This window comes from Parus major, chromosome 10 (assembly GCF_001522545.3).
Source record: "Parus major isolate Abel chromosome 10, Parus_major1.1, whole genome shotgun sequence".
NCBI classification, from domain to species: Eukaryota; Metazoa; Chordata; class Aves; order Passeriformes; family Paridae; genus Parus; species Parus major.
The window spans coordinates 11,103,203-11,116,431 of NC_031779.1; the positions used below are offsets into that span (position 1 = coordinate 11,103,203).

Below are 13,229 nucleotides of genomic sequence, written 5' to 3' on the forward strand. Positions count from 1 at the left end.
ATAAGAGTGTAGAAACAAGAGTAGTGAGTGGCTCCTCTGTGAAGAGCTCTTCCAGAGCTAATGGTTTAGGATACATACACATCTATCTCGGGATGTGGGATTTTAAAAAACTTTTTTTTGCCATTGGGAATTTCCATTGAGTGCTGTACTGAAGCCTTGGTGTGAAAAGTACACTTCTCTAGCATTAGGCATTTGAAGTATTATGCCATTAAAAGTTAAGGAAGGAGAGAGTAATTTCCCTGTTTTTGTGTCATCATGACTTTTTTGCTGTTTACATAGGTGATGATTAATGGTTAAAAAAGAGGTGATAAGCAGGCTCAAGGTAATATATATGCCATATTTATCAGGTTCTTTTTCTGAAATTAAAGCCCTTGTCCTCCACTTTTAAATTTCATGTTTATTTTGTGCCTTACACTATTCTTATAAGACAGACTTCTTGATTTTGAATAAAGGTTTTATATTTTCCTAAATGAAAAGTGCAGTCTTAAACCTATTGAAAAAGTGAGGAATTTCTGGTAATGAGCTGTTTTTATCTTCTACCAGTCAAAAGGAAAGAAACCTTTGTTTGTGCAGCTGGTGCTGGACAACATTTGGAGTCTGTACGAGGCTGTTATGAAAAGGTGAGAACATCTATAAAGTTTTCATGGCATCTCTTTCCATGTGCTTTGGTGATTTCTTTAAGTACTCAAAAATAATAGATACTAGTTATATGTTGCTTCTGTGGGTTTTTAATTTATTTATTATTTTCCTTACAGAGACAAAGAAAAAATAGAAAAGATAGTCACCTCTTTGGGATTGAGAATTGGTGCCCGGGAGTCACGGCATGCAGACCCAAAAGTTCATCTAAATGCCATTTGTAGCCAGTGGCTACCAATATCTGATGCAGTTCTCTGTATCCTTAAAAAAGATACTTTTTTTTCCTCTCTAGGTGGTTCTCAGAATTCAGAGTTTGGCTGCATATTTCAGTGTGTGATTTGGTATAATTTGTTTTGTTTTGTTTTTCTTTAATGCCTGTGCCTAAGCTAGTTGGACCCATCTTCTTGCTTATAACATTACAAATTACATATCTACCATTACTTCTACATTTCTGCCAACTTTGTGCTTTTGTACATCTTATTTTTAGGAAACAGAGTTATGAAACTGGAGGTAATTTGATGATGTAATTTTATAGTCAAGTTGTAGTGGTTTTCCTGAAGTAGAAACTGATCTGTTTATAATAGAATTATAGGTCTTCTGTCCATGAGGTTCTGCAAATGTCTAGTGTTACATTTTAGGCATAAAATTTCTTAATTCAAAAACAGCTTTTGCTGTGTGTCAGCTGTGCCCATTGTTTATAATATGATATATCTTCTATTGTGGTAGATGTGCACAATTTAATGTATACATACTAATTACTTCTGTAAAGCTTGCCCCAGTTTTGCAGTTTTTAGCTTCCCAGCTGCACTTAGGGTGGGCCACCCCTCCTTAACTCTGCCCCTGAGGAATGGCAAAAATTTGTTGCTGACCTGAATGAGACTTGAATGCACTGTGACAGCAGAGCTGGATTTTGGATCTGCTGCTGCTGCCAGTTAGTGCATGATGCTCAATTAAAGAAGCATTGAAAGCATTTGTGTTGCTGTTGGTTGCATTCAGTAAGAAAATACAAATATGTGTCCTTAACAATGTGTTCTAGCCATGGTGTGTAATAAAATTCCCAGTCCTCTGGACATCACAGCAGAGAGAGTAGAAAAGCTGATGTGTGTTGGAGCAAGAACATTTGATTCTTTGCCTCCAGAAACTCAGGAACTGAAAAGTGGTGAGTAGGTGTTATCCCATTAACATGAAGGTTGTTCCTGTCCTGGTGGTTTTGCTTGTCTTTGGACTGTAAGATGTGTAGTAACCTGTATGCAAATTTATAGATATTCCACTTCCAGCAACTTGGTTGATGTTTGTCATTGACATGTCATAGTTTTATGGCCATGCATTTTTCTTCCATCCCATATATTCCTGGGTTTTAGACATCTTAAGCTGCAGGTGATGTCAAGTCCAGGACTCTGAAAATGGGAGTTCTACAAGAATACAAGGTTAATACTTGTTTTTAGTTCTGAACAGTAGAAATTATGTAATTGAGAATTGAATATTTTGCTAACTTGTGTGTTAAAATCATTAATTTTTAGGCAGCAGTGGTTTGAATTCAGATTTTTTTTGTGAGTGTATTGATTAGCATTTAGTAATTAATTATTAATTGAAGCACAATGTTTTGAGGAGAGCTGCAAGAAATCTGAGAGAATGAGATATCAAATGTCAATTAAAAATGAGATGTGAAAGTCATAGGCTGTTAGGAATTGTTTCCCAGGGGTAACAAAATTGGCTTTTCATCCTTTATTGAACATTTAAAAACATGGTATTATCCAGACAGTATTCAACACTGTATTAGTGTAAGTTAATTGGAAGAAATTTGCCTCTGTAAACTCGGATCTTACTGCTCTTGGTTATGAGCAAGTAGTGGACTTGCACATTTAATAAATATTTTGCTAATTTTTAGTAGTAGTCTTGTGCTTTTGTTTGCCTTAGCTCTGTGGTCTTTTCCTATTTCAGATAGACGGGAGAAGTGTGGGAGAATATGATTCAGTTTCTGTGTTAGAAGTTTTGAGTGGCATTGTCTGGTATGAATTTCATGTGATTCAACATGAAAAAATTGGTTTATGGGAATTTCCTACGTATTGAATGAGTTTTGTGTGAATCTTTCATCTTTTGAGGAGTATCTGTTGTTGCAGTGAAGTTGTTAGGATTTTGTGAGCATCTGGATATTTGCAGGACTTCCTCTTAGTATGAAAGGAAGGAGAATACTTTGAGGTACTGAATAAAATAGTGTTCAGTCTTAATCCTCTGCTGCTCTCTGTTTTCCATTATGATCTAAATCAGCCTGTAAACTCAGGTTGTTTAATTGGGGTGTATGTATTTTTTTATCAAGAGTTCCATTTTTGAAGTCACAGTGAGTGTCATTCAAATGATCCTGTTGATTTGTCCTTAGCATGTTATCTATTGAAACTGGAAATAAACAGTAATGCTGACAAAATTAATGTAAAGTCATAGCTTTGTCCATACTTTTGGGGAAAAAGTGTGAAAATAACTTTCATTTATGTTTTTTTTCCAGCTTTTATGAAGTGCAGTAGTGAAGGAACAGCCCCAGTTATTGTCTTTGTTTCCAAAATGTTTCCTGTTGATGCAAAGGCATTGCCACAGAATAAACCACGGTAGGAAAATGTAACATTTTACTTTCTGGTCTGTTAATTACTCCTGGGGGAAAAAATATGTTGAAGGCATGGATAAGTTGGTTTAGACCTGAGAAAATAATAAATTCTTGAAATGCAGTAAAGTCTTTTCTGCAGGTAAAGATTTTCTGAATGACTTCAGGGAGTGATTTGTTTAACCATAGCAGTTTTAGAAGATACAATAAATCTGTTGGAGAACAGTACTGTTGTTCAAAGGTATCCTCCTAATCCGTGCAGTGTAAGCAGTCTCAGGATGTCTGGTGGAAATGATGGAGTTGTAAAAATTCCTTGGTTTTTCAGCAAGGTTGACATGATCATAGCAGCTTGTGTTTGTACCAAGGAACACTTCCCATCATGGCCATAACAGCTCAGTGATCATACTGTCCATTGCAACAGCAAAACAAAATGGGTTGATTAAAATTGTCCAAATCTTGACTGACGTTTTACAGTGATCTGAAGAGCATTAATGCACTTCCAAAGATTTCTTTTCTGGGAGGTTTGGAAAATTTTTTGTTACAGCATTTTGTTTTTTAATATCCATCCTATTTTCTTTGAGGAGTAGGTCCATCTATATCTCATTTTTCTGGCATACTTAAGTGTACTACTTTAACCACCAGCTTTTTCTTCAGAAGAAATGTACTTTTCTGGTGAGTTTACAAGCATGAGGTTCATCTTATTCATCTTAACCTTTCATCCCTCTAAGCTTCTGAAGCATTTTCATAGGCAACTTCTATGTTAATTGGCCATTTTACATTTTGGAGGGGATTGTCACAGTACAGCGAAGTAATATAGAAAATGATAATTTTCCTGCTAAATTAGACTGTGCTTAATCTTTGTGTGAAAAGCAGTTTTACTATTACCACCTTACCTTTTTCTCATGCTTGCTAGATTTATTTCAATTTTTTTTCTTACCAAGATTAAGGTACTACAAATCTTCCACCAGAAATCTTCCTTGCACTGTTTTCTCTCGGGGAAAAGATGCCCTGTGTGCATGGGCTGAGCAGACACTAGATGGTGCAGTTTTGCTTCGAGTGCTGTCCTGAAGTGTCTGAGCTCTGGCTCAGGTGTGGCACAGCAGCGCCATTCCTGCTTTGTCTCCTTTCCTGGGGATGGGCTCCAGTTATCAGAGACAGTGCACTCAGGCCATCACTTTTTAGCTGTTGTGTCATTGATAATGACCTGGTTTTATATTTGTTGAGAGAATCAAGAGTCTTTGAGGTGATCAGTAAGTGAAATAGGGGCAAAGATGGTTTTTACATATGCCAGACACAGAATTTTTCAATATTGTAGTTATTATCCTTTCTCCCTGTTTATTCAGTGCATTGAAAATTTTAGTGTCTTTCTCTGTAGTTTGTGTGAAAAGTATCTCTTGCTGGCCCTTGTATTAAATAATTCAATTAGCTACTGATTAGCTAATATTCAAATGAAATCACGTGTGTTTTCCTCTGAGAGAATTGGTCATTATTAGTACTGTGTGATTTTTGCTAATTAGGTAGCTTCTAACATTTGTTTTGAAGTGACAGTTGGCTTCCATAAATTGAAAAACAGCAATAGAGCTGAATGTGTATTTCTCAATACTTGATTGGTTAAGATTCTACAGGTAAGCAGTTCTTGAAGAAATTGGAAAAGGAGGTTAGTTCTAATGAGGGAAAGCAATCTCCATGAAACAAAATCCAAGTGTTTTAAATTAAAACACAGTATTGTGTACCTGGGGTCCTTGAGGATATTTTTAATTTTATCGGTCATTGTGTGCTATTTACAGTTCCTCAGTGAAGATTGTGCTTAACAGAATTGAGTGATGGTTGAGTGGAGCATGTGAGATCCAGTATTTAATCTGGCTTTCCATGAGGGTGCTCCATAAGAATGTCTGAACATGGGGTGAAACAGAATATCTACACTATATCTATTACCAGTTGGTTCACATTTTCCTAGTGAAGAACATTAATCCGTGTTGTGTGTTTCACTTACATGTTAATTTTGAGGAGCCATAACTGCTCTTATGTATCTTGATGTTTGACTGCTGGACTGACATACGATTATTTTCATCCCTTGGGAGTGGGGAAGGACTGACTTAAGCATGTTAAAGCATGTAAAAAAATCTAAGATTTTTTCCTCCAGAAAATTTTTTGCAAGACTTGTCTTCTACTTCCAGAGGAGAAAAAATGTAGATTTATGTTAGTGTCTCTTTTGTGAGGTAGTATTGGGTAAGGTTACCTTTTTGTAACTTTGTTAGAAGATTCAAACTGACTTTGTCATTTTTTATAGTTTGCCTTATTTCTGCCATCTGCTTGTAATACTTACTAAGCATAAGTTGGGAAAAGCAAAAAGCTCTTCTAAGTCCAGAGTGTACAGTAAATGATAACAAAGGATGGATTTTTAATTAAAACAACCTCCTTTGAGACTGCTGTTGGCAACTAATATCTCCTTGAAGGTCATTTTAAATTTAATAGATTCTATACTAAAGCTGGTATGATTTTGCATTTATTGCTTAAATAGCAGAATTCTTGAGAAAATTTTTCATTGTCAGGTTAAAGCCGGTTGTCAGCTTATATTTACCTTTCCTTGGAAAGATCTGAAAATTGTCTTTTTGTATGGTACCACTATGTCATTAGTTTTACCAGGTTGTGTAAAGAAATGAGAATTGCAAGTGTTCTGTCTTCTGGCTTCTTCTGTCTGATCTTCTGAAATTATTTGCTAATTCCTGCCAAGTCAGGCAAAAATGTAAATTGTTGGTTGGGCAGAGAAGATGAACCGATTAGGGCCCTTCCTCCATTTGCTTTATGTAATAGTTATTTGATGATGCCTGTGGTTATTTATTCTAAAGTATTGCTGTGTGCAGTATTAGGTGTTCATTCAGCATATGCTGCTTCTTTCTCATTTCTACTGGTGTGTGACAATGAACCCTAGTCTTAGACTAGACAGAATGCTTGGGAGTAGGTGTAGAAATAAAAGCCAAGCTTGGCATTTAGGTACAGGGCAGATAAATGTATCAGTCTGCTTTTCTTGAGATTCAGAATTCTGTCTTTATATAACCCAGAAAAAAAGAGAAATATTTAATAGTTAATTTCAGTTGCTTCCAACTAATTGCATTGTAAAATGTTAAGAAAATCTAAGCTGAATATTATGTCTGTTGCGATGAAATCATCTATTTACTTAGTAAAGCTTTATGTGTTAATCTTGCAGTGATGTAATGCCACATGAGCAATAGGAAGCAAACCTTTTATGTTACCTTGAGTCCATCTTTTAATCCTGAAAAATATAAATAAATATAGTGTACTGAAGAAATTCTATTTCTACTTTCCAGTGGTAATAAAGAAAAGTCTATTGAACATAGTGCACTAAAATTATATTTCATTACTGCCTGGGGGGGATATAAAACCTCTAATATCTCTGCTATTTTCCTCCAGATAATATGGAAGGTTCTTCTTTCTCTTCAGTCAGCTTGAAATCAGGAAATCAGGACTGTTTTTTTTTTCTTAGGAGTCACCCTGAAATAGATACTTCCCCATACAATTCTGCATGGAATTATGGTGATAGTTGTTTCATTGTTTTGTGCTACAGCTTGTTAGCATGTCTTAAGCAAACAGACTGTAGTATGCTTCATTTGTTTTCTTTCTAATGTTTTATGAAAAGTGTATTGGGAAAAAAATATCTTGTGATTTGTGCCAGATCTTCAGCTGAAATGACATTGATCAAAATGAGAACCTGTATAAAGCTCCAAGCTCTGTAAGAAATTACTGTCTTCTTGCAAGTAAATTAATTTTTATGTTTAAGGCAATATGACTTGCAGCAGCTTCAGTGTGATTAGAACCCACCATCTTCTGTTTTCATTAGTAGCTTGTTCTAAATTGTACTTCGTGCATTAGAAATGAATGGGGAATGTGTCATCTGAATGGGCTGTCAGATTTACAGGTTATCATCTGAATTTGGCATCCATTTGCAGAACTAATAAATGCTTTTCAAAAATTAAAACCCCTTTTATGGTTATCATGAAATAGATTTCAGTATTAGCACACATTTGAATCTGGCTAAGACCTTTGCAGCTGATTCAAGAAAGAAATACAGAGTAATGGTTGAAATTTGAATCTCTGGTGTTGGGGGTTAAGATTGAATAAAGCATGTAACATTGTGGAAGAGTTTTGACAAGTTTCCCTTTTTTCTTCTTTGCAAATTCAGCATGTGAGATGAATCAGAGGTCACTCTATCAGTCTGGAGTGTTTTCCCAGGCAGAGTGTGACAGCTTGGGATTGATACCTTATTTCACTACTTGTCTCAGAATGAATGATAACTGCTAAATAGTGTAATACAAACAGTTGAGTATTCCCTGTTGAAAGAGTCCTGTAAGACTGTTGTATGAAATTTTATGTATGTTGTGATTTGGATAATTTTCATTTGCTCCTTTTGTGTTAACACATTTCTAGTGTGAATTGCATACCAGTCTCATTGCAGTAGAGCTGATAGTAAATGGTTTTAGTAGATGTACATTAGTTTGTGAATGGAAATTGTTCCATAGACATTGAGTAGTTTAATCCAGAAATTGGTGAGCTTGTAAAGGATTAGGGACACCACTGGACATACACAGTGCTGAAATGTAGCAAACTGTGCTTTACTAAGCTGTCCTTAGGGATGTTGTTGACAGGATTCTTTGAGTGCCAGGTGAGCAGAGCAGCAGCCAATGATTTTACTAGAACTTAATTGTGAAGAGCAGAGCCATGAATAGGATTCTCTATAAATTACATGGATTTAAGGACGTTATCAGGAATTACTCCATCCACATCTTGTGGAGTCCAGTGTCTGTCCATGAGCTCATGCAGTTCAAACTGGAAAAAGCTGTATGGAGAGAAAGCATTCTCAGAGCTTGAAAACCATTGTTCATAGCATGAGAGATGCATCACACACACTTGTTGGCAGGACTGTTAGTCTTCTGGAAATCTGTTGATATTTTGACTGTGGTGTTTCCTTTTTAAAATGGTCTGGAGGTTAAAAACATAAACATAGCACTTCAATAATCAAAGACAAATTTATCTTTGGCCGTTTTGTTCTGATTATTCACTCTGAATTTTTGAATTGCTTTGGATTGAAGTCTTTGATAATGTGAAACAGTAGAAGAGCTGTCATGTTCAGAGGATTGATTGCATGAAGTTTAGTTGTCATTCAGTTTGAACTAAATGTATTACTGTGGGGGAATGTGGGGATCATAGAAGTAGTTGGCAGGAGTTTGCTTACATTACCTGAAATCTAATGCCTTTAATCAGTAATCTATTAAATGTCAATAGCGTGTCTGTTATACCCTTTCCAGTTTTATTATTTCCACAGCATTTGTTTAACATGTTTGAGTTTAGGATGAGTTGGTAATGATGTGGTCACCCTTCTGTACCAGCTCCATTATTTGTGCCAGGTTCCCATGTCTGGGTGCTGTAGCATTTCTCTGGAGTCAGGGAATCTCTCTTTCTGCTACAGAATTTTTATTTGCTGGTTTTGTGTGACTGCATGTTGTCAGTTGTTTTTTTTCTGTCAATATTATGAGGCTGTTGTTCCTTTCCAATGGAGTGAAAAAGGAGAAGGGGGAAAGAAGAACCAACCCTTCCTTTGGTCTGGGCAGCTTTTGTTCAAAGTTGACTTTACTTCTGATTGGTTTTGCCAACTAGAGAAATTGAATAAATCATGGTATCATTTGAAGCTGCTTTTGTTGCAGATTCAGTGCCTTATGTGCATTAATCTTGTTCTGTGTTCTGCTTGATTGTGTTACAACTGTATATAAGGATTTATTTGACAACATTATCTTGCTGTAGTTTCTAATGATACTACTGAGAATGACTAATTTTATAGAAATTGATGGTGACAGAAGCCAGCATGGAAGTCTAGGTTGTACCTGCTAGTTAAAGTCCCACCTACACTCAATCTGCTTTTTTATCAAAATGAGAATATTAAATGTGTTTATATATATTGCAGCTTAGACCAATGCATTCAGAATCTGAAGGTACTTTTAATATTTGTGGTTAGGGCTATTTGACACCTAAATATACTGATACTTTGAAAAATATCATATAAAAGTAGAAAAAAGCAAAGAAACTTTTTTTTTTACTCTCAAGATTAGATACAAAAGTGACAAGTATTTTTGGACAATCAGATATGTTGGAATGCATACATAGTCCCTGTATGTATACTATGCCATCATATATAGACTGTGTTTATGACACCCTTAGCAGTCTGATCTGTACTTTCCCTATCAATCTATCTCCTCTAGAAATTTTTCTGACATTCCAAACCTTTAAATAACTTTGAACAGCTGCCTTCAGAAAAAAAAAAAAAAGACATAAAATAGTTTTATTCTCCACCATCTGCTTTGCATTTTGTATTGTTAAGCCTCACTTTCTTTAGCAGTAAAATAAACAAGCCAAGCAGAAATACCACAGTATTTGAAATTTTAGAGATACATATTCTTAATTCTGTCATGACTGTTTAGGAGACAGTTGTTTGTTTTTTTTAAAAAGAAAAAAACTAAGTTGCTAACAAATTTGAAGTGGTGATTTTATCTTCCATTCTCCTTTTCTATAACGTGCAACGTGTCTGTCCCAGATTCTGAGTTCTAGAAGTCTCTGCTTCCAAATGTAACATTTTATCCTGGGGGCCTCTCTTAGGTAATTTTTAGAGAGATTTTTAACTTGGGTATAGTTTTCTTACTCTTTCAAATTGAGCATTTGGGTTCAAGATAAGTATGGTAACTGTTCCAAGTGATTTCTTCTAGTTTTGTGAAGAATTTTGATTAATGAAATGTCTCACTTTTTAAATTAAATCTCTTGCAGAAGAAGTGTTATATGCAGAAAACCATCCTGATTACGATATAAATAAAAATCTTACTGGCAGTGAGTTGGTCTCAGCTATGTAATCTGTTCAAGACTTTCTGCCCCTAATTAATCCAGTTAAGAGCAGAGGAGGTCACCAGTGACTCTTTTCTACTGACTGCACATAAAACCTTTGCCCTGTGATTAACAGGGTTTTTCCCTGTTTCACAGTGTGCAATAGTTGATATGGCAAAGTGAGTCCACTTTTCTGTGCTTTTTTTAAGTAGAGATCATATTTATATGGTTCTTCTGTAAACAAAAATGACTCTACTGCTGTAGTGCTTCCTGTGGTTTTCTTCCTCTTACCATTCATTACTGCTGTTGCTGTTCAGGAAACCTTGACCTGTGTTTGTAAGTGTGGAGATTGAAGAGGGGAAGTGTCTTGTCCAAGCTATTTAACAACCTAAAACTACTAATGGGGCATTAATTCTGTGTTCTTGATGCAGTTGATTGAAAAAAAAATCCTAAACCATCTTAACACTGAGGACTGTTGGTTTTGTCTCTGTTGTGTGAGCAAACACAGGACAAATTGTGTAGGTGAGGTTTTGCTGTGGGATTATGTTACCATGCAGCTGAAGTCAAGGTCTAAGAGTTGGTAATTAGTTTTAGAATTGGTACTCACTTGTGTTATAGAAATGTGTATTTTGTGATAGAAAGACTTCTGTTCCTTCTAGAATTAGGATTTCACTAAGAATACTAATACATTATTAAGAATATAATGGCTATTACTTTGGAAATTTATTAATGCTGAAGAACAAAATACATGTCCATTGCTCCCAGTGCAGAAAAAAAGACAAAACCAGCATTGAGAGCATTCTGGTTCTATAAAAAATAATAAAAATTTGTCTACATAACTTAATTATTTCTTCTGCTTTTAAGTTACAGCACTAAAGATTATTTTTTAATGTATGCACATAACAGCACATTAGTTGAGAATTTGTTGATACTGGAATTAGTAAACAGAATAGATTATTCATAGAAGTATTTGTAATTATTAGGTTCCCTCATTTACATGGGAAATTAATGGAAACAGAGTAATAACTGAAAAGAGAAGATGACTAGTGTCTGAATTTATTTTCTGTCTTTAGAATCATTAAATTAGAAGATAACATTTTTATTTAGGGCCAGATTTAAAAACAAATGGACAGTTTTGGGCAATGCTGTTAGATTTCATATATGTGTAATGAATATCACTTTGCTGTTTGGAATGCTTGCATTGACAAACAAGTCTCATCATATTGCCCTTCATTAAGAATGTTGATAATATTCTTTATCTTTTATTATTTCTTGGTCTAAACCACACTTTGAAGCCCTTTGCTTTAAGACAGGGTGTACCAGTGAGTAGATGGATGCATCAGACTATTAAAATTATTTTTTATTGTTGTCCATTTTAAGTCTTTTTCCTTAATGGGCTTATTCACTTTATGAAAGGGAGTTTTAACAAGTGAAGACTTACATTTGAGCACTTGCTGTAAAGATTACCTTAAAGTAATAAAGATAACACAAGTAATTAAAAATGACAGTATTTGATCTCTGTGTATTTGGAAGAAAAATTAAAGTCTTAATATGGTAGAGGAAGAGTTTGCTAATTTTAGCTGGCTTAAAATTACAGTATTGGGGGACAAAAGGCATTCTTCATGAGCTTTTTCTTGACAAATATAGTATTCTAATTACTGTTATTTAATTTATTTTAAAATAAATGACATGACCAAATACTGATGTTTTAAAATACGATGTAGGCCATTAACTCAAGAAGAAATTGCTCATCGGCGTGAACTTGCCAAACGAAGGCATGCAGAAAAATTGGCAGCAAGTCAAGGGAAGGAGCTGTCAGAAAAGCCCCCAAGTGAAAACTCACCTGAAGTAACTGGGAACACTGGTGATACAAAAGGTGATACCTTAATGCCTGTTTTTCTAGGAAAATGTTCAGTAGTAGTGCCTTGGCATTGCCACGGGGCACCTTCACAAATCCACATTGTGAATCATCCACGTGACAGTCCAAAGTGCAGTACATGGGGCTGAAGGAGGAGTGAGGAGGGATTTGTAAGAAAACTGACAGTTCATAACTGGAGAAGTAGTGCCACAGATTGATGTTCCTTGGCCTGAGAATGTGCTTGATCTCGGCTCTTTGAGTCATTGAAAGGAGATGATGCTTCAAGGAGACACTCTGCTGGAAACTGAGTGACTTCCGATGCTAAAGAGCCAAAATTGGTACAACAGTACTGGATTATGGGTAACAGTTGTGGAGGTTGGTCTTTTCTCAGAAGTAACAATTGGTAGGAAAAGAGGAAATGTCCTCAAGTTGTGCCAGGGAAGGTTTAGAGGAAAAATTTCTTGACCAGAACTATAAAGCACTAGAAGAGGCTGCCCAGGGAAGTCATTGAGTCTCTATCCCTGGGGATATTTAAAAAATGTTACACTAAAGAACATGGGTTTGTGGTGGACCTGACAGTACTGGGTTGGACATCAGGATCTTAAAGGTCTGTTTTAACTGGAACAACTCTGGGATTCACCACATGTGGCAATATAATGTATAATTTATTTTTTTTTCCTCTAAATGATGAAGCAGAAAGTGTTTTTATGCTTAATATTTTTTATTTTCTGACTGGTTAGGTGAAGAGCAGCAGCTCACTGGTCAAGGAGATAGCATGACCTCAAAGGCAGCGAAACAGGAAGCAGACAAGGAGTATTTCATTGCTTTTGCCAGAGTGTTCAGTGGTGTCGTGAAAAGAGGGCAAAAAATCTTTGTTTTAGGACCAAAATATGATCCTGCTGAGTCTTTGCATAAGGTAAGAGGTGACTGTGAACTGTTGCAATAACTTGGGATTATTTTGAAACACTGATGACCTAACTTCTTTCATTTGTCTCACTCAAAAGAGATAAAGTTGAAGTGAATAATTCCAAAAAGTATCAAAGTAATTTAGGGAATTATGCTAATAGCTGATTGTGTGTGTTAACTTGTATTAAACTGTAACATCTCCAAAATAGTTTTAAGTACAGTGTTGTATTAACTAACCATAAATCCAGTATATATGTGTATATTTTCTTTAAACATACATATTTAATTTTACACACATATATGTGTGTATTTTGTTTTAAAAAAAAGTGAAGGAAAAAGCAATTCTCTCTG

General features: G+C 35.4%; 1 protein-coding gene across 4 annotated transcripts in view; it reads left to right on the top strand.

Moving 5' to 3' along the window:
- The window catches only part of EFL1 (elongation factor like GTPase 1), a 66,436-nt gene that overhangs the window by 5,738 nt on the left and 47,469 nt on the right, over positions 1-13,229 (top strand). For all 4 annotated transcript variants that reach the window (XR_004498835.1, XR_004498834.1, XR_001523546.3 and 1 more), the window contains 6 exons: positions 544-620; positions 756-892; positions 1,673-1,795; positions 3,137-3,236; positions 11,839-11,990; positions 12,713-12,888. Coding sequence is in view for 1 of the 4 variants with exons in the window: in XM_015638861.1 (XP_015494347.1) it covers positions 544-620; positions 756-892; positions 1,673-1,795; positions 3,137-3,236; positions 11,839-11,990; positions 12,713-12,888 (765 nt within the window). In the remaining 3 variants the exon portion in view is untranslated. The remainder of the gene's footprint in view (positions 1-543; positions 621-755; positions 893-1,672; positions 1,796-3,136; positions 3,237-11,838; positions 11,991-12,712; positions 12,889-13,229) is intronic.